The sequence below is a fragment of the Camelus ferus genome, chromosome 17, assembly GCF_009834535.1.
Source record: "Camelus ferus isolate YT-003-E chromosome 17, BCGSAC_Cfer_1.0, whole genome shotgun sequence".
Classification (NCBI taxonomy): Eukaryota; Metazoa; Chordata; class Mammalia; order Artiodactyla; family Camelidae; genus Camelus; species Camelus ferus.
The window spans coordinates 7332923-7355434 of record NC_045712.1 but is presented as its reverse complement, the minus strand read 5'-3'; the positions used below and the strand labels follow the sequence as shown (position 1 = coordinate 7355434).

Here is a 22512-nt window from a genome sequence, read left to right as displayed (position 1 = left end):
CAGCTGCACATAAAAGACATTTCTACATGATATATGTTTCATATTTTTGTCTTTTAGAACAATTCAAGATAATGGAGATGAAAAACATAGAGCTCTTTAGTGAAGTGTGTTCGTAGCACTCCGCCTACTCCACACCCCACCCCCGCCTTTTTTCTTTTTTGCTTTGGGCATGAGTACAACAGGGTATTTACTTCAGTGATTTGTTTTCACTTATCAAAGAGAAAACTATTCATTTCTGGAGAAAAGGCTTTATCTTGAATGGTATCAGACTGATACCATTAGCAATGCAAAACTTATTGAAAACACTTGACAAAGGCAATTGTCTACAAAATTGTTTTTAATTGGGTTTTGATTAAAGATGTATAAAAAATATAACCCACATATAAAACTAAAAATGTAAAATTAAAGCCAAAAGAGTAACATTATTTTCATGTGTATTCATCCTTAACAAATGAGTGATCTGATTATGAATACTGAGTATCTAACAAAGAACAGTCTATATCTAAAAAAGAATTACGAACTTCTAAAAAATTCTGGCAAAAAAACTAAATACTTATAAAAGTGTGACAGAGCTATTAACTTGTCTGGCAATTCTAAGTTATCTCAAAAATAAAGATTTTTTAAAAATCATAAATAGGTAAATTTCTTCATGCAGATCTTAATAACTAAACTATGAAATTATTTAGTCACCAACTACATTGTTTTCAATGAAGTTAATTAATTAGTAAGTAATTAGTGCAATTATTACGAGAGTCAGTTTCTCCATTATATGCTGATCATGGAATATGTAGAAACCAAGTGAAGTCCAGAGAAAAGAACTTCTTTATTGTAAATATGTATAAGAATTCCTGGCAATCTTGCTACAGATTCTAATTCAAAGGGTCTGGATTGGGACTCTGTCTTTCTAACAAGCTCCCGGCAGAGGCTATTGGTTGAACTGTTGGTTCATAGACATTCTTGGACTAGTAAGATTCTCTAATAAAGTTAAGTGTTTCAGTTCCGGTTTACATCTTATCTATTACTTGAACAAAATGATACCATGAAACAACTTTGATTTTCCAACTTAAAATGTACACTATATGGATTTAGGCTGGGAAAAAAAAAAGAAATCAGAAACAAAACTACTTGCCTGAATAGATATGTAACCATTAATTGTTTCAATAAACACTTTTTTAAAGCTTCTGTTTTTAATTACTGTTTTGATATACAACAGTGTGTTCAAATCTAGTAAATTTAAAGCTACCATCTTTTGATATTTTTGGTGATACCTACACAACTATTTTCTCCAAAATAGATACAAAGACAATTATTACCATACTAGAAGAGTTATCAGATCTAAACATACTAATTGTAGCACCTAGGATAAGTTATTTAAGCTATATGATCTAAGTTTCTCTATCTGTAAAATACCAATAACACTTAATCTCACAGATTATTGAAAGGTGATGTCATAAATATAAAAGGCTTAGCAGAGCCCCTGGTGGTAAGAGGCAAATAGTATTACCACCTAGGTCTGTTTCCCATCTTTGAGCTCTGCGCCCCAACATATGCCAACTTACATATATGCCTCAAATTCTACCCCACATCCTCCCCCAACAGACCCTGTCCCCACTCCTTCCCTAAAGTGTGTTCTCCCTCTCCCAATTTCCATAATAACCCTACCCGGCTCATTCGTGTAGTATGATTAGGATAAGAGTAACAAAATGGAATCAATATTTCAAAAAAAGATGGGGGAAAAGAAAACTTGTACAATAAAGCTACCACTTTTTAAAAGTCAAGGAATTGCTGGAATTACCCAAAATTAATTAATTACAACAAAAAATAACTATCTGAACACACAAAATCTAAACAATTGCAACTAAAAATCGTACCTCAAACCAGCACAGTGTTGGACTCAGTTTTCTGATATTCCATGCAGATTCGACCTGTATTTGTTTTGGAGTGAAAATACATTAGGGGTGAAGTCATTCAAAAATAAAATAAAGCAAATATATCCATTTATTCAACTAGTATCTGATTAGTACTGAGATATGAAAGAACCAAGAAATGTCTGTGACTGTGGAAAAATAATGGCTTTACTGATGTAGAGGTGATCAAAAGCCAAGTTTCTGTCTACTCTGCTTGGAATTTTATAAAGTAAAGCTTTTGCATGGATAAGAATACCAGAACACAAGAGCACATAAGCAAGGGCTTTGAAACTAAAGCAAAGCAATGCGTGCTCAACTTCTGTCCTTCTCAACTAAGTTACTTGTCTCCCAAATATTCTATAAATAATCTACCGAAGGACTCAGAGATAATGTTGAAGACTTCTCTGTGGCACTTACAAAGCTGCTCAAGAATCTGACCTCTCAGAGAGCGTTTGTGAGAATAAGTACATTCTAGAAAAGATCTTGAACTTGCAGGACTTCGTCACTGCGAACACATGAATACAAGAATCAAAAGTGCTTTGTCTTATTGAGCATAACTAAACACTCTGACTCATCTTCTCAAGCAATATGAGGCACTTTGTTGGTCAAAGAAAACATTTTCTCCAATTATAATATCCTAAAAAGATAAGTGGAAACAAAACCCATTTTCAATCTTAGTCTGCTCTTGATGCGCTCATTAATATTCATTCTGGAGTCAAATGCAAATCTCAAGAGTCACCTTTGAAATTTTCAGAATCATAAAAGCAAAAAATGTGGCACATATCAAATCCTAATCCTAACGCTATGCTAATACTATAATGTTGAGTGAGAAAAGCAGGTTAAATAACAGTAAATACATTATGATCCAAAGTAAATAAACATGCGTACATGTACATAAGAAGCCTGGAGGAGAAACAGCACCTTGTAACAGTGGCTGTTTCTGATAGCTGACATGACGGGAAATTTTGATCGTTTTTTTCCTGTATGTATTTTCCTTCACAGTGATATGAATTATTTGTGTAATTTAAAAAGAGGGAGGGGGAGGGGCACGACAGAGGTATGAGATTAAGAGGTACAAACTACTATGCATAAAATAAATAAGCTACAAGGATAACAGTGTGCAGCACAGGGAAATAGAGCCAATACTTTATACTAACTTTAAATGGCGTATAATGTATAAAAATATTGAATCACTATGTTGTACACCTGAAACTAACATTGTAAATCAACTTAACTTCAAAAAAAAAATTTTAACAAATAAATGAAAAAGAGGGAAGCATATGCACAGATCAAAAATAACTCCTTGAGCAACAACTATCAGAAACAGATGCAGGAACACGTTAACTGGAAAAAAAATTTTCTTTTTGGTTTTCCAGTCTTTTTTTATGTATACAATTAGTAATATAGGTGAGAAAGAAGTTTAGCTCTTCATTCACAAAATCAAGTGTGGTTTAAGAACCACAATACAATCTGTATTTTTAAAAAAAGATTATTTAAGAAACAACATCAGTTTTCTTCACAAAAAGATTTACTTTTACTATAGGATTTCACTGAAGAGCAAAAGGATACAATTCAGGTTTTTTAACTCTGGTTTGCAAACAATTTTTCAGAAGTACACATACGATTTAAAATTGAGGGACACCTGCAGATAACTGCTCAGATTCCTTTATTTATAAAATACTAAACATTACATCTGTTAATGAATAGCTCATAGAAAGACTATAAACGCTGAGTGAGAAAAGCAGGTTAAATAATAGTATATACATTATGACCCAATGAAAACACACATGTGTACATGTGCACAATGAAAGAAGCCCAGAAGATAAACAGCACCTTGTAACAGTGGCTATTTTTCATGGCTGAGATGACAGGAAATGAGTATGCTAAAGTTTACCCCTTGCCAATATTAAGTGTCATGTGACAACAGCCCTCTCATTTGGTCAACTCATCTCCTAAAAGAGATGAGAGCTCAGGGTATCCTTCTCTTCCCTCAGCTTCACTTCCCCACTCTGCTATTTGGTAGAGACTAACGCCACGAAAGATTGAAAAAAGACCAAATAAAAGCACTATGCTTTCACACTGGCACCCACCACCAACACACCTGTGCACCTCTGCCCGGAGCATCCCTAAATAACTAACCATGACTGGTCTTACCTGTGACCTTAACACGGTTTACTCGTAGTGGGGAGGATACAGCTTAGTGGTAGAGTATGTGCTTAGCATGCACAAGGTCCTGGGTTCAATCCCAGAACCTCTACTAAAAAAAATAACGACAATAATAATTTAAAAATACATAAATAAATCTAATTACCTCCCCCGCCCAAAAAAAAAATACAGTTTACTCATACAACAGTCTATGCTAACACACAGACACTCGTGCACTTACGTTCTTCTCTCCTTCAGTGACACGAGTTTCGTAGCAATAGGCCAGAAGGATATCAATCAAACTGTAGTACACTTGACGATGGGCTCTCTTGTCCAGCAGGTAAGATTTATTGACAAATTTTCGTAACTGATACTTCTCTTCTTCAGAAAAAGACACTAGAAGAAAAAGCATTTAAAAATTAGATGCTCCATTCCGTTTTCAAAAACCCCCACTGTAGAAGATTAGTCAAAATTAGAACTTTGATTATAGAAACTGAAATAAATTATTTAGCTCTGGACATAGGAACAACTTTTTAACTAGACATCGCAGCTTTATTATTCGCTCAAATCCTAGGAGGGCTAAATAAAGAAAAAAAGTCTAAATAATATCTATTCCTTATTTCCAGAACCCCTGACCCCTGCTCTTTTTTTTTTTTTTTTTTTTGCTACACTGTTCTGTATTCAAGGCAGCTAAATGACAGTTACTGACTTTAAGATAATTACATTTTGACAATAGAAAACCTAATAGCTAAATGAAGCACTCTGTAAATATTCTTCATGCACTTTGAAAGTTCTATACAAAGAAACAGAAATATTTCCATACATTAGTCAATTTTAAGGGCACAGGGTTTTTTAAAATATTACTTACACACAGACACAAAGTTTTACATAAATACACAAATGTGACCGTACCACACACAATGGACTTGCAGGAAGAGGATGTTTCCTCTTCTCCTTTTGCTTGGCACCCTCTTTCCATCTTCATCAATAGCCTCTCCCATGTGAAAAACCCTGTACACATCACTTCATATTTTTCTTTACAAACATACAGATACAGAAAAATATATATATAAGGGAGTGGATACTTTTTGTCCTCCCAGAGAACTAGATTAATTTTTTTCCATCTAGCCTATCTCATTCAACCATATCTCTAGCAAATTCCTCCACGTCACTTGGTACTTAGCTAATTTCTATGGAGGAGTGGAATATTCCATGGTGTAGCATGCTCTATCCAACCACTCCCCCTACTGATGGACATTTCATTTTGCTTCCAGTTTTCTGACACAGCTAATGATGCTACAATAAATGTCGGCATCGTATGTCACTGAATACTGAAGGCTTTATTTCCATAAAATAGATTCCCAAGAGTAGGTTTACTAGGTCAAAGAGTTTATCTAGTTTTAAAAGATACTTCAAGGGCTGCAAGTCTCCTTTCTAATAGTCATGGACAGAAGTTCCCTTTCTTACACATATTTCTTGCCTGCTCCCAGCAATAAATGCTTTTTAAAAAAATCATTTCCAGCTTAATGGATATGAAGTGACTGTGAAAAGAAAAATTCTAAAATGACCCCCACAGTGAGTCACATCATTTGAGTGTGGGGAGGATCTGTGACTTGCTTCTATTCAAAAGTATATGGGAATGGTGATAGGACAGTCACTGTTTGGATTATGATGATTATATTCCATTATTAGCAGACTGGAGCCAGAGACTTGCCTGCTAACTTTGAACTAATAAGACGCCATGTTATGAGGAGCTACGAGACAGGAAACTGTGGGGGCCCCTAAGATCTGAAAGTGACCCCCGACTGAAAGCCAGCAAGAACATGGGGACTTCAGTTCTGCAGCCACAGGAACGGAATTCTGCCAACTAGCATGTGACCGTGGATAAGGATCCCGAGTTCCAGAAAGGAACGTAGCTGCCAATACTTATTAGAAAAGAAAAAGAATGGAAAAAGAAACAGATGGCCGTATTTGTCTACAGCCTTGCAAAACCCTGAGCAGAGGACCCAGCTAAGCCATGCCTGACTCCTGACCCAAAGAAACTGAGTCAGATTAGAACTCTGACTTGTAGTAACTTGTCATGCAGCAAAAGGAAATTAATACAGTGACATATCATTGTTACTTCAGTTAGTGTTTCTCTAACTGCTAAACTGTGAACATTATTTCATAGGTTTGTTGGCAATTTGTATTTGCTCTCTTGTAAACTACCCATGTGACTGTTTTGCCCAGTTTTTCTCTGGATGGCTTGCCTTGTCAAATATTTAAAGAACTCATCCATTACAGATACGAACCCTAGTCATCTCTCCAAATCTACTGCATCTCTACTGACTTTGTTTAGGGGATCTTTTCCCACTGAATTATTTATTTTTGTGTGCAGCCCAGTATGTGTATCTTTTTTTTTTTAACAGACTGTGAATTTATAGACTTCGATAAGGTTTCCCCAACCCCTGAATTGTACATGAAGTCTCTCAGTTTTTCTTTAAGATTTACTGTTTCCTTTTTTAAATTTAAGTCTTTAATCCATCTGGAAGTTATTTTTTCATGTTTTAAGATTTCAGTTAATTCCAGATGAATAGTTAATTGTGCCAGCACAGTTTGTTCAGTAATTCATCTTTTCCCACTGTATTGAACCACCAACTTTATCAAATAGATCTGCTGCTTTTCTTGCTAAAAATTACTTCCAAGTATTTTCAGTTTTTGTCACTTGCAAATACAATATTTTTCCCCATTCCCAACAAGTTACTGACTGAAGAGAGAGAAGCTATTTCTTTTTGTGTATCAGTCACCTTAACAAATGCTGGCTACCCAGACCAAAAAAACCTAAAATACTTAATAAATGCTAGTGATTAAAAAAGCCTTATTTTGTACTGGGAAGGCAAGCAAGTAAAAGACTATAGTTCTGTCCAAGATTCCCTTGAGGTCTACAATTTAGGCAAGCTACCATAAAGTATGCATCTTCTCACATTAACAAAACATGCGCATTATCAGTTCCTCACTACTAGACATACAATGTAAAATGTCTTGATGACTGGATACAGAAGCCGTGGTATATTTATACAATGGAATACTACTCAGCCATAAAAAATAATAAAATAATGCCATTTGCAGCACCAAGAATGGACCTGGAGATCGTCATTCTAAGTGAAGTAATCAAGAAAGAGAAAGAAAAATGCCACATAATACCGCTTATATGTGGAATTTAAAATTAAAAGACAAATGAACTTATTTACAAAACAGAAACAAACTCACAGACATAGAAAACAAACTTATGGTTACCAGAGGGGGAAGAGGGTGGGAAGGGATAAATTGGGAGTTCAAGATTTGTAGATACTAACTAATATGCATAAAATAGATAAACAACAAGTTCACACTGTATAGGACAGGAATATTGAACTATATTCAATATCTTGTAGTAACTTATAGTGAAAAAGAATAGGAAAATGAATATATGTATGTTTATATATGACTGAAGCATTATGCCAGAAATTGACACATTGTAAAATGACTATACTTCAATATAAAATATATATATACAAAAAAAATAAAAATCTTGTCTTAGAGCAAGATTTACTGAGAGAGTAACAGCTCTTTCATAGAAGTGCTGAGTTCCCAGCCAGTATAAAATACAGCCTATTACCTTCTTAAAGCAATTTTTAAAGAAACTTAGGCATCTAGATACATTGTTACTTCTAAAGAAGAGAGGTACCAATCTCTTACCTTGCAAAGTAATTCTTAATTTTCCTATCAATCACTTTCAAATTCACTTTACAAGTTTGTGAGCCCAGTAAAGAGCACTCAGTTTCCAGTTCCAATGATTCATATCAAAGTAACACCAAAATAACTCGGAAGCCTTTTCCTCCAGGTTTTAGAATTGTCCATTCCATCTAGGTAAGGACAGGCGGAACTGCTGTAATAAACAGACCCAAAATACAGTAGCTTCAGTGACACAGAAGTTTCTCCCTCACTCTACCACCCTGAGCGAACTGTCCAGGACTGGTGGGCATCAGTGTCTCCACCATATGACTTCCATCTATGGGCCCAAGATGCTGCTCCAGGTTTTTAACATTTTCTAACCAATGGGAAAGCAGAAGAAGAGGAGGATGACAAACACCTCCTTTCTAAAGATGTGACCCAGAAAGAGCGCACAGCACTCCCACTGACTCCCCATCATCCAGGACTCGGCCTCTTGACCACACCCGGTGGCAAGGAAGGAAAGGCAGGCAATGGGGTCGCTGGCTGAGCAGGCATGGGCCCCACTCTAACTCAGGAAGCCTCCTCTTAAGGCAGCAGGATTAATAAAAGACACCTGGCTGTCTCCAACGCCCTCTCAGAGACCAAAAATTATTAAACTGCCTTTCTAATATTCCTAAACCACTCTCTTAATGGCTAGTCAAGTCCCAGTCCCTTTCTGTCTCAGTTCCACAAAAGACTGCCCCTCTGCTCTTCACAACTGGGCAAAAGCCAAGAGGAAGAGTCTGATCACTCCCACACAAGGGCCCCTGTTCACAGATCGCTTTCCAAACTCACTTCCGAGCTCTCCTAGGAGCCTGAAGTACAACGTGGCTTCTTTTTGTTTTAAGGCTTCCTTCCAGCAGGTTTTTGCATCCTGTCCTCTAGGGGGGAAAAAATCTTACACACAATTACTTGAAATTACTAGAAGCAATATCCCTTCATTCACTAAAATACACTTAGTATAAAAAAAAAACCCCACATTTTTATATAAAACATAATTACTATTTCAACCATGTTAAAAATCCTATGTTTAAAATTTTTTTCAAATGTATTTGTACAAACATTGCTTACATAAACAACAAATAACTGTGAGACCACATTTATTTAATCTGTTGGTCAGCAACATAAAGAAATGCGTGTATCTTTAAACTCAATGCAGGCAAGTGTCAGGTGAAGCATTCTTTAAAGACTGACATTTAAAAATGAAATTCATATGACCAATAAACTGGGTTTTGATTGTCCCACTAAAGGGCTTATAGGAAGATTTCTTAATTTAAATAGAAACTCTCAATTCACTTAAAGAAGTCTGATCTAAGGAAACGGTAAGAAGGAACATTTATTTCTTCATTGCATGAAGAAAGCGTACCTGACAAAATATTTTAAGACCCCTAGTACTAGCAAGGTTTGAGGCAGTATTCCCTTAGGTACAGTTTTTGAGCCGTTCATTAATTTAGCTAATAGGAAAGCGCCAGGTGTTCACGATGACAGTCTCTCACCAGAGAAAAGCCTTTGTATCCTAGTTGGCTAATAAAGACTTCTGCTTCCATGTAATTCTGAATCACAAGGTAAGTGTGCCCAGAGCCGTTTAACAACACATCAGCTCATCCATATGTTTATTCCTGACTCTTAAGTCATCACACATGTATATGCTCAATGATTTCTAAAGGCTGATCTGGGAACTATAGGTTCTGATGTTACGTTACCTGCAAGTAAGTGCTGCCACCTGTGACACACAGGTCACTTTCCAAGACTGTCTACGCAGGGAAAGCTGACTTGAACGTACTCTTCTGAATTCTTGAATGCTGGGTGCCCCTAGCCTTCCCTTAAGATGCCACCACCTTTTTCTCAGTGTTCTTGAGTTCCATTTTGGCCTAAGTGGCTCATTAACAATACATAGAAGTATTTAAATTCTGAAATTCGAGCAAAGAAACCAGAGATAATAAATAACAATAACAGACCAGGAGAGCAACCACTAGAGAAACCAAAAAGCCTGAGCTCCCCAAGGCCTTTTCTATTAGAGCTGTAAATCATATTATCCGAAGGGGAACTTGGGGAGGTCTGCACACAATTGGGTCTAACCAAGCAGCAGCACTGGAAATAACCACGGATGCGGTGCCAGCAGTACTTGGATGAGTGCCACCACGAGGAACATTTGTCAAGCATTTGTATGACTTTGCTCTACAACAAAGCAGCTTTGCTATATAGTTCACAACATTCTGGTTAATTATACTTCTATAAATAATCTACAGTCAAACAAAAGCCAGCTGAAAGCTCAGTTCGTTTGGGGAAGAAACTGGTGCCCTGACATTGAAGCAAATGGCCCAAGACCACCCCCAACATTAAAAACTCCTTGATACCTTTGAGGACTGCCAAGAGGCTCCCATCACAATGGAAAGTGACCTTGTCACTTCATTTAGAACATGGTCTAGTTTTGTAACTTTTAAATCTCCCCTTCTGTCTAACCCCTGCTCCCAAACATCCCTGTCTTCTGTGGGTCAACAATTAAATCATCCCTGATCTGGCTCCTCAAGAAAGAATGTAAGCCTATTACAGGGTACACTTTCTGAAAGCAAATCAAGGGAATCAGGAAAAAATGTGCTGCATTCAAACCCCTGGCTTAAACGAGTAGCCCCACCTTACTGCAGCCTTCAGAACTGACACTGACAGCTCTGCAAACACTGGTGCCAAACAGGATGTCCCTGCTAGGAAGTTCACTGACTATAAACATTATGTGGTGTCATAACAAGCCATCATGTGCCAAGATCCCTGGGCCGAGATTAACCACGGAGAGACAACATGGGGAACGTGTAAGTCCATCCTCGTGAAACCAGAGCTCAGTGGGAGCAGAGCATTTAACACTTCCATTTACAAGCCTTTGGGGAGGAGGATCGGATCATTACAAAATTGAAGACATCAAATAAAGTCTCTGTGCTGTAACTCAGGGCCACACTGAAAAGAACAAGAATCATAACTAAGGCAAAGGCAGGGGGCAAAGTTCACCACCTAAGGCTTATCTGGAAAGCAAAACAATCCAGATTAATATTTTATGATCAGGTGAAGTCAAAGGTGCACCCCCTCACCTGCACTGCTGTATCTGCCTGGCAATGTCCCACTGCAGTGACAGAGAGGAAGGAGGCCTGGGAGGCAAAGAAGAAATAAGAGGAAGGAGAGGGAGGGGGAAACTGCAGCAGCAGCAGGCTGCTTGAGTGAGCTGAGGACTTTAAGGTTTATTTTTTTGGTTTATTTCTTTTCTCCCATATTTGATCCTGGTTCAACACATTTCAATTTATGCCTCCAATTCTAAGTGTCTCAAATATTTGAACAAGAAAAAAAAATTGAAAGAGGAATCATGTTAACAAAGAACTTCTCCTTAAAGCTGTGTAAACGTACAAAAATTGTAATTTCAAAGGGAAGCCACTCAATTCCTGGCTCTCCTGCCACTGATTTAATCTATAAGGATAATTTCTAACATTTACAATATGCTAAGGATTTTCAACACATCCTCTCGTTCAATCCTCATGACAACTCTGCAAGGTAGATACAGGATTTCCACAGCAACACAGAGAAGCTGCAAAGCCACACAGCTGGAGACACAAGGCGTTGAGCCCCATATTTACCTTCTAACCTATGCATCACCCCCTACTTGGCTCATTTACAGGAGGTACTTTCTGCACAACACAGAATTCAAGTTGTTCTACCTTTATCAAGTGCTTCTGCTATTTTTAAAGGTGATTTTTAGAATGAACAGCTTAGCAGACTATGACCGTGCCTGAAGCACCATTCTGGATATACACCACGGGTCAGATAAAGACGAAGGGTCAGGAGGGCCACAGGTTAAAAGCACGGACAGGCTTAACTTTTTGTTAAAATTATACAGAGAGAACCAACTCAAAGCACGGCTGACACAGAAAACAGGACCTGAAACAAGCTACAACTGATCAAAGCAGAGCAAGTTAAAATTTTAAATCAAAGGTGATGCCTTGTCTCGATTTTTAGGGCAACTAGCTCACCCTTGTGGACAGAAAACTTAACTACACAATCACCACTTGCTTCCCAGACCACTTCATTAAAATACTGCACCCAAACTGGGGAAACCGATTCAGTTGAGTAGAGCCCTGATGCAAGTGTGAGCAAACCTTCTGGGCAGATCTACAGAGCATATAGTTAACTATCTAAATCGTGGTAGCAATCCCACACCTGAAAATCTGCCTATACGATGTGGGAAATCTTAAATCAAATATGAAACCAAGAACTTGCTGAAAACAATGTAACAAGAGTCATTACTTATGAGTTTCTGTTGTGCAGTCGAGTCAATTCTAAAGAATTACAGTGGCAATTTGTCAGCCTGACAGAGATCACCTAAACTCTAACAAAACCGAACTACAAAAATACTTGCTGCAATTTTTATTTGTTCTATAAATATTTACTGAGTACCTGTTATATAATACAGACTCCACTAGACACTCGAAATAGAGCAAACAGAAAGTTATTGCCTTACTATACAGAGAGTCAAGATATCGGGAGGCAACAGAGACCCTCCAGCTCCTTCGGAATGAATGGTCATAGAAGAAGACCACCGCAGAACCCTGCAAATAACCTGAACACCCATCAGTAGTAAACAGTCCAAATGTCCACCAGTCATGACACAAACATACAACCAAATACTAGGCAGGCATTACAAGCTTCGGGTAGAATTGTAAGTGCTGATGGAAGACGTGCAACATACACTACAAACTGGAGAGAGCAACGTTAAGAAGAGAGTGTATATGAATCTGGGTGTATACATTTCTTACAGCAAACATTTAGATGTGGGTATTTGCATTAAAAATACCTCAAATTGTTAACAGTGATGACTTTCAGGAAGAGGAATTTGGAGTGGGGAGATTCTATATTCCATTTAATGTGTGTGTGTGTGTGTGTGTATGTGTGTGTGTATTCCTTTCATTTCAACAGTGAAAAATTTTTTGAAAGTAAAATTGGTCATTCTCAAATAATGCATAGGGTGAATACTTTTTATTTTAATACACATGTTTTATTATATAATTTGCAGGTGACAGCATTAAAATTCAACATCTGTGTATACTACAAAGTGATCACCATATCACAAGTCTAGTTGTGATATTTCTAATACATAAATAAAAGCCAAATTAGTATAACAGAAAACACTGGCCCACTATTCCTGATCTACCTGAAATGGTTATAATTCTAATGCACAGACTTAGCATAGCACCCTCCCACTTAGAGAAGTGGTCATAAAAGGCCCATGTAAGAAACGACTGTGTGTATAACATTTGGCTTAATGTTGAATAAGGCGCAGTCATCCCTTGTGGCCCATAGAACTCCCCAGCTTGGTCTTCACTGGTAAAAACTGGCCCGCCTGCTCTCTCTAAGGTACAGAAGAGAAGATAACTATTCCTGTTTCCACACAGAACCACTTGTGAAAACACTGGGGAGAACATATCAAATTCACTCAACAGACAAAGGGATTGAAAGCTGGGTCTTTCATCACCACTACTAATACTCAAATGCCCTTACCACAGAGGAACACTCAGATCTCCCCAGCAGATTATCCAGCAACTACAAATGTCCTGTGTTAATGTCTCTAAATTCGATAAAAACATAAAAAATAAAAAAATTTAAAAGGACCCCAATGATGCAAAAGTAAAACACACTTCAAAAGAATTTTCCAGGACAAATATTGCATGGCACTTCCCAGCCTGGGATGAAGACCAGATTTCCAAAATTGGCAAACCAAAATATTATCTTCACTCTCTGAGGTAATTATAATTGTGTCCGTAGGAAAGGTGGTAAACAAAGAAGCCTGCCTTTGAGTTTCTTACCTAATGCAGCAAGGTTTTCTTGCTCCTGACTCTTTTCCAAAGAGGCCATCATTTTCGAATATGTATCAGTCCACCAAGGATCATACTCCAAAACCTGTTTAATGGCCTCATCTTCAAAAAAGTCAGCTCTGGGGAAAGAAAAATATTGAAGGGGCTGGTTACATAGAAATGGGCTGGTTTTCACTTTTTAAAATTTTACCTTACCTCATCACACTTGCACTAGAAATACAGACTAATTCAAAGTACATTTCGAGGAAAGACTAAGCACTCTATTTACTTTCTTTGTGGTTACTAATTGTCATAAAGTGAAAAGTAATCATCAGATTAAAGGGCTGTTTGACTTCGGGGTCTCTTTGGACAGAAGGTACGGGGAAGACCTGTCATACCCTCAAGTTTCATGCCCTCTACCGCAGCCATGCGGGGTGAAGAGAACCTGAGCACAAAACGGACTGAAGCCTGGCACTTGTGCAAGATTTGCAAACATCCCAGATCTGGGTTAGACTACTGATAAGGAAAGAACCTTTTAACTTCACCAACAAAAAAAAACACACACACATGAGGAGAATGTTTAAGCTACTACATATCCACAGAGGTCTCACACTCACACACACACACACACACACACACACACACACAAGTACATACCTTACTTTTTAGCCTCTGCACTCATGTCTCCTACCACGATGCAATCTATTTTATTTAGCTATGATAAACTTAATAGTACCTTAATTTAAAACTACTGCAAAAGATAAAAAGCATCCTTTGTAGGGACAGAAAATTAAATTTTCCTGTACTTTATCAGTTTTAACTAAGAAAAAATAACTGTTACATTCAAAATATACTCTTGGGGGACACTTATTTCAGAAACTATACTATCTTGCATTCAACACTTGAAATTGGTATTCTTGGGAGAAAAATGACCAAAAAGTATAACTCATGGTGGAAATTTTATTTATACTTCAGTTAACTAGAACCTCAAGGCAGTGGTTGTTTTGACAAATTGGATTTTCTATCTGACAGTTTTATGACCTTAAATATTTTTTTCTTTCAACTGAGATATTGATATCTTTTTAAAATTAGAAAGATCATAGATAACTTAGTTCTTCTGATGTACCAAGCACTGCATTAAGTGCTTTTCATCCATTATTTCCTTGAATCCTCACACCACCTCCACAGGCAGGGGGTGGTATTAATACTCCCCTTTACATAGGTGGAAACTGAGGGTCAGAAAAGTGGTATACTGTGGCTAAGGTCAAAGAACCAGTAAGAAGTGTGGCCAAGATTTATACTTACTTAAGTTTTAGCATGAATCCAAGCTATTAACCGATAAAAACATTCTATTTTTATGACTGAGGAAATAAAGTACATATTGAACAAAACTAAACAGCAATTATCTTTAAATAGTAATTCTCAATATCAATATTTGTCACTGTCAGGCGGCTGCCCCAGATTCTGGCCTTGACAGTTTGGTAAACGATAGTGCCCTTTGCAAAGACAGGAGTACGGGATGTTAACAGACATGAGTGGAGAGGGAGTGGCTTCTGCTTGGGACAGGTTGCTTGAGGTGCCCTTGGAGGACATACAGAGACCTGTCCACCAGGCAGTCAGAGATGCAAATCTGATGCTCAAGAGAGAGACATGGGAGTCACAAGCATTTAGACAGCTACTGAGGCCAAAAAGGACAGAATCGCCCAGGGAGAACCCGCCAGAGTGCAAGAAAAGGGGGTCGAATGCTGGAGCACCGAGGACATTTAAGTCAAGGGTAGAAGGAAGCAAAGTCCATCTGAAAAGATGCTGCTTTCTCCCCTAGGAGACAAATTGTGGGGGGGAAATGGTTTTGTAAAAGAGTATCGCTACCAGTATCTTCATGCCCCCTACCAAAAAATTTCAAAATGTTTTAAGTGATTATTTGGAGCAAAATCTCACTAATACAGTCCCTAATCTAAACAGTGATGGTTTATTCTTTATACCACCCAAGATCTGAAGTTGACGGATGTTCTACTTTCCAGAATAAATTATTTTCAAGTTTTTAAATGCCATTAATTCAACATTCACCGAGTGCCTTCTACGTGCAGCGTCAGGAAGGTGAAGACCAGGAAGACTCACTCCCTGCCCTTCCAGACTCCAGAACCTAATGGGAACCGCAGACACAAACACAGAATGTCATAAAACGATGCGGTAAAAACAAGATGAGCTATAACACACGAGCACGTCCTAGGCCAAGCTGGAAGGAAGGCTGCTGGGGGTGAGCCCAGCCTTAAAGGATAAGTAAAAGCTATTCAGGGAAAGCAGGACAGGGGAAGAAAACAGCCGGCAAAAGGATACCAGGAGTAAAAAGGGTGTGAAAAGCAGAACAGTACAGGTGGGGAACTGCACACATTCATTACTGCTGTAGAGTGACACGTGGGCAGGGGACAGGAAAAGAGCCGCTACAAAGGCAGGCAGGGTTCAGATCACAGAGAACTTTCTACTCTATGTTAAGAAGTTAGGAGCTTACGCTTTAAGCAAAGGAGAACCCAGTAAGGGTTTAAGTAGATTTTCACATCTAATACCTAAGACATCACGCAGGTGGCTTTATGGTTGATGGACCTGCAGAAGTGCAGGCTGCAGTGAGAGAGACCAGCGGGGCGGCTGCAATAAGCCAGACACAGATGAGGGTCAGGAACAGACAGAGTGAAGGAAAGAATAAAGAGATAAAAGACAATTTCAGGATTAACTGGAAGTACGGGATAAGAAAGAAGTCAAAGATGAATCCCAGGTTTCTTACCTGGGTGACTGGGATGAAAAACAGAGCACCTCACCAAGCAGAAAATTCAGGGAAGGCTTTACAGGTAAAATGACGAGTTAGATTTTGAATATGCTGAAATAGAGGGGTCGGTGACACGCCCAGTCACTCTCTAAACCCTTAACCTGGCTTTTCTTCAGAGCACTTAACACAATCAAAATACCATCTCCTTCCCCACTAAAGTAAGGCCCATGAAGGGACTTAACACTGCCCGGCACGTAAGTCACCCAAACAAGTATCTGTTGAACATGTAAATGCATAAATGAAAGACTGAATAAACGACATTTTATTCCAGGGCTTTTTTTCTAAGCCTGATATTTTGAATAAAACCCCACCTTGGAAGTAGGTGATCCTCTTCTCAGCCTTATAATTACTACTCGTCATTTTGAAATCTCCTCAGTAAACCCAGAAGCCTGATCAGTATACCAACTTCTTTAATAAATATATAGCACTGTAAATTACAGTTTAATATAGCACCCGGATCAAGAGGTACAAACTACTATGTATAAAATAAATAAGCTACAAAGATATACTGTATAGCATAGGGAATATAGCCAATATTTCATAATGACTTTAAATGGAATATAACCCATAAAAATTTTGAATCACTATGTTGCACACCTGAAACTAACATAATATTGTAAGTCAATTATACCTCAATAAAAAATAAATAAAAGAGGGCCTTCTCTTATTCCAAAAAAAGAACCCCCAAATGCTATGCTATCTTGTCCCTTTTCTCATCTCATAGATATTTTGAATGTTGGCTAAATTATTTTTCTCCTAAAGAAGGAAATAAGTGAGAGTTTATGAACTGGTTGAAATAAAAAATATGCCGACAATTAAAAAACAATTTCCTGGGAAAGAAAAAAACACCACATTCATCATGAGAAATATGAAAACTTAGCTATAATAAGCAAAAGAGGAAGGACTATTAAGAATTGTTTCAAGATGTCATCAATGTATTTTATTGTAAAAATAATATTCGAAAGGAATTATAAATGGCAAGAAATGGATAATTAAAAAATAACTGTTTATGGATCATCTACATGCCCAGCACTCTGCTGGGCTGCAAAACAAAGTGGGGGAAAGGCACACACTGGCATCCAGATTCTACAACAAACGATTTTAAAAATAATAATAATCTCAGGTCCATCTATATGTGCCTTTGAAACATACAAATTTTTGTATATAATCAATTTACCTCACTATGTTGTGCTTTAGGGTGAAATTAAAATTAGTCTTTCTCAAGCTCCTGAAAAACCTGACAACATGAAGACACATGACTTTGAAGGACAAGACAAACAACTTGAAAAGGTCATATATTACACTAACATAATAGCTAATGTGTTATGTATTGCACATGCATATCACACATGCATATTACATGCACATATACAAATGTGTAATATAATACATGCAATGCATTTTCTGCATAGCAGATAAGAGTTTAAAGTAAACCTTTTCTTCTACCGTATTAACCGTTAAGAACAACAAAAAAAGCACTGAGCTAAAAAATTTTAACTGAAAATTTGAAAGTATTTTACTCGCCCTTCATTTAATATAATACATTTAGGTGAGTCAGTCAGCTCCTATAAATAATGAGTAACACAAAAATTACAATTAGCCAAAGTCTTATCCCTACCAGGAAAGTCACAAAGAACTTTCCCCTCAGGACTCCCACTCTCCAACTTGCTCGTGACCAAATTTAAACCACCGGTTTAAGAACAACTCTTCCTTTAGAAGTGCAATGAGTATTTCATGCATACTACGAAAAGAAGTGTGCTTCTAGGTAAAGAAACAGAAGACAGAGAAAAATACGGGCTGCTTATAATATCACACTGCTAACTATAAATTTCAATTTCTTAATTCTCTCAGGCCATATAGCTATTCTTCTAGTTTAGAAGAGATAGGCAGTTGTGCTAACTAAGCTCCCTCCCACTTGAAATTTCAGTCTTGTAAAGCTCATTCTGTTTTCATGCTTGTCCAGGAAATCTGCTGACAATGAAATTTCCACTTTAAATATTCAGCATGATTTTAAATAGGTTTCTTCAAATTATTCTTCAGTGGACCTTCAAAATCACAGTTGGAGAGATAAAGGTAATTAGAAATGGCAATGTCAATGGAGTGGAATCTCTCAGATGTCCTCCAAAATGTAACATACCCAGTCTTACCCAGTTTCCCTTAGGGTGCTGAACAGTCCCCACCATTCATCACTACACATCACTCAGTGCATCTGCACATCACAAGATACATTTCTGCCATTCCAATTAGTCTCCCACTGTGTCACAGGAGATAGACTGCTAATCACAAGAGCAACAGCAGTTAAACTGAAATGCTGTACATGAAAAGCAAACACAAAATGACAAATGGAAAGACTTTTCAAGTACTGGCCAAGCCACTCAGTAGTGGTGTGACCTTGGGCAAGTCCCTTAACCTCCTTTCCTCAGCTGTTGTGAAAACTGAATTAAATAATCCTTTGAGAGCACTTGGAAAGCTGAAACCAGTATACGAACCTAAGAGAGTATGATGATTACAGCTGTATATATAACAGTTCAAAAACTGTTGGCCCAGAGCTTGGGAAGAATGATAATTGAGGTCTACATCAAAACACCACTCACATCCTCAGAAAGGCAAACACCCAAGAGGCCTGGGGACAATCACGTCTTTGGAAGAAGAGCTGTTGTCATAGCCAATGAGAGACATCAAAATTCCCCCTCAAGTGATTATTTCCCTGTCCATTAATCAGATTTGTTCCATAGGCAAATATAAGCCTGCCAGAGATGCGTGATGGCTAAAGACACAATCAATGCAGGTGGGAAACATAGAAAAACTTAAAATTGGATTTTATTATTCCCTAACCCAGTGAATAATTATTGGATATTTTGAAACAGATCCTTAATTACAGGTGCTACTGGACAAAAATGTTGGGAAAACCCTGCAATGGCCAAGAAACACGGGACATTTGGATTCATATTCTTAAAGAAATTGAGAGACATTTTCATTTATTTATACCATCATTCACAACAGAGAGTATTCTGAAAAGAATGGTACATAGTCTCATGAATGCAGTGCTCTATTTTTAAGCCTGGTGAGAAGGAAACTCAAAGAAGTATATGAAGAGACTTCTCTGGTGCTGGAATGAGATTCTGAGAAATAATATCTTATGAAGATCATACACGTATAACAACTGTAGGTTAACTCAAACGTCATTTAAGGTTTTGAGCCATCACTAGTTTCTAGAATTCAAAAAGCACATGCCTTAAAAAAAAAAAAAAGGTGCATCCTAACATAGGTAAAAAGACACTCAAAATTCTGTTGAATACTAAATGTCAAGTAAATTATTTCATCCTCAAACAACCTCAATACTTGGGCGGAGGGTATAGCTCAAAGTGGTAGAGCGCATGCTCAGCATGCACAAGGTCCTGGGTTCAACTCCCAGTACCTCCTCTAAAAAAAGTAAGTAAATAAATAAACCTAATTACCTCCACCCCCCTGCAAAAAAACAAAAACAAAAACAAAAACCCTCAATACTCACAGATAATGATCAGGGTCAAACTTGGCCAGCTCAGCAGCCAGGCGTTTCTGCCTTCGTTCAGCTGCAGGAGTGAAATCTGGATCCTTAATATCGATAACATCATTCAATTCATCCTAAGAACACTCAGGCAAGAAAGAATAATTGTTATCTCCTATTTCAGCCATGAAAAATCTAATTGTGTACAAAATGCCAAAACATAGGAAGAAACTGATCAGCAAGCTGTGATACCACCTATGACATTCAGTCACTCCAGCAAACGTTTGCTAAACACCTACTACTTGCTGTCCCTATTAATTTTCACATAGATTATCTCACTTAATCCTTAGAACAAACAAACTGATTAACATATATTAAGGCTATAAAAGTTTACCATGAAAAACAACAGAATAAACCCTTGCAAGCAAACAGAAACATTTAATTCTCCACCCATTCCCCATTTACTCCTTGAGATTTGGAAGTTGTGAAAGGCAAGCTGAAATAAATTTCTAGACCCAAGATGGAGCTGCTCCTGCCAGGGCTGCCACATCAGCAAACCAAACGTTAAATAACTTTTGTGTCCCTGTAAATACTCCCCTTGAACACAAATCCAGTATTTCCAGTCAATCCCCTAAGGCCAAGCCAACTCTGGGCTCTATATTTATGTCCTTGTTTCTTCTCACCCCTAACAAGAATTTTTAAGGGCAATTTTGACATATATGACTTTCCATTTGAAAATTTAAAAATCTAATCCTAGGTAATAATTCAACTTTACTGTAATCATCTTCACTTAGATGTATACATAGTGACACACAGTGTATTTCCTGAGCCTAGCCCTAGAGAAACAGGTGCATTAGTAAAACGGCCTAGGATACCACATGGTCTTTCTTCTTTTGATGCAAATTACGAAAGAAAGAAACCTTGTACAAAGCAAAATATTCCTAAAGCTCTTTTTTTCTTTCTTCAGCCTTCCCATTCCTACTACCAATCGCAAGGGACAAGTAAACAAACTGGAAGCAGCTTGAAGAATACGAGCTGAAAAGAAATAAAGGGCAACAACTTGGTGAAGAGCTGCGGAGGGAGACTGTTAAAGCAGGCTTGTAAACGGCAGCCTCAACTTAGGGAGCGTGATTCCTCCAGCTCCATTCTTCTTTCTCAAGACAGTTTTAGCTATTCAGGGTCTTTTGTGTTTTCACACAAATTTTATAATGCTTTGGTTCCAGTTCTGTGAAAAATGCCGCTGGTACTTTGACAGGGATTGCACTGAATCTGCAGGCTGTTTTGGGTAGTATGGTCATTTTCACAATATTGCTTCTTCCCATCCAAGAATACAGTACATCTTTTCATCTGTTTGTGTCATCTTCAATTTCTTTCATCTTACAGTTTTCAGAATACAGCTCTTTTGCTTCCTTAGGTAGGTTTATTCCTAGGTATTTTATTCTTCTTGAAGCAATGATAAATGGGATTATTTCCTTAATTTCTCCTTCTGATATTTCAATGTTGTATAGAAATGCAACAGATTTCTGTGTATTAATTTTGTATCCTGCAACTTTACCGAATTTGTTAATGAGCTCTAACAGTTTTCTGGTGGCATCTTTAGGATTTTCTATGTATAGTATCATGTCATCAGCAATCAGTGAAAGTTTTACTTAAGAGTCGACAGCTGCAGTTCAGCAAAATCACTACAATAAAACAAACTATACAGAATCAGCCAGGGAGAGACCAGAATACAGAACTGCCCCCAACATCAAAATTTCTGCATTAAAAAAAAAACAAACTCTCATTCCTACCACAGTCCATTCAGCTCAAGTAATACCAACAACATTTAACCTAATAAGCACATTCTAGAACAATGAAAGGGCCCAGAGAACTTTTTGGAAGTTACATTCAGAACATTTTAATACTTTTAAGTATAAACATTCTAGGCAAAAACCAGATTATAGGCTGTCCCCAAACTTGGAAAAAAATTGCATTCCAAAAGCTCTTCTACAATTTACTTTTGGGAGACTTAGAATGTATTTTCCTATGGACATACTATTATAAGTAGTAGTTAGATTCTCGGGGCAGCCCACAAGTTTATTCAACTCACAATAAACTGGAAACAGAGCACTCACAATACAAAGAGTTTATAAGCAGAGCTTCCATGGGAAAGTGCTTGCAGAGTTCTGGCATAATCCATCAGAAACATCCCCTCCCGGGCAATACCACCTGGACTCCTCCTCACCTCCTCACCTGCCTGAAATCAGCACCAAGCCCCAAAGCTGCGAGGGGCATTAAGGGAGGTATTGCGGGAGAGGACTGGCTGGATCCACAGGACTCCCCTCAGCCAGATGAGTACTGAGACCCCCTTCCTACCCATGGACCCCAAGCCCCCCTCCCCAGCATCCTTCAGTCCCCTAATTTCTTCCTTCTAGCCCCAAGGAGTTCCCTGCCCCCCACACAGCCTTCTCCTCATCCCCCTCACTTCTGAAAACAGCCTGATGAAATAGGAAAAATGTGAATTTGAAGTTAGACAAAATAGTCTAATTGTGCATCCTCTCTGAGCCTCGACTGCCTCACTGTGAATGAGCCAGAGACATGTCTGCCACGGGG

General features: G+C 37.9%; 1 protein-coding gene across 3 annotated transcripts in view; it reads right to left on the bottom strand.

Moving 5' to 3' along the window:
* SHQ1 (SHQ1, H/ACA ribonucleoprotein assembly factor) overlaps nt 1-22512 on the bottom strand; it is a 183449-nt gene that overhangs the window by 148640 nt on the left and 12297 nt on the right. For all 3 annotated transcript variants that reach the window (XM_032458087.1, XM_032458088.1, XM_006175220.3), the window contains exons 5-8: nt 19945-20057; nt 13625-13752; nt 4294-4448; nt 1872-1925 (exon numbers count right to left, since the gene is read on the bottom strand). In XM_032458087.1, the coding sequence (XP_032313978.1) occupies nt 1872-1925; nt 4294-4448; nt 13625-13752; nt 19945-20057 (450 nt within the window). The remainder of the gene's footprint in view (nt 1-1871; nt 1926-4293; nt 4449-13624; nt 13753-19944; nt 20058-22512) is intronic.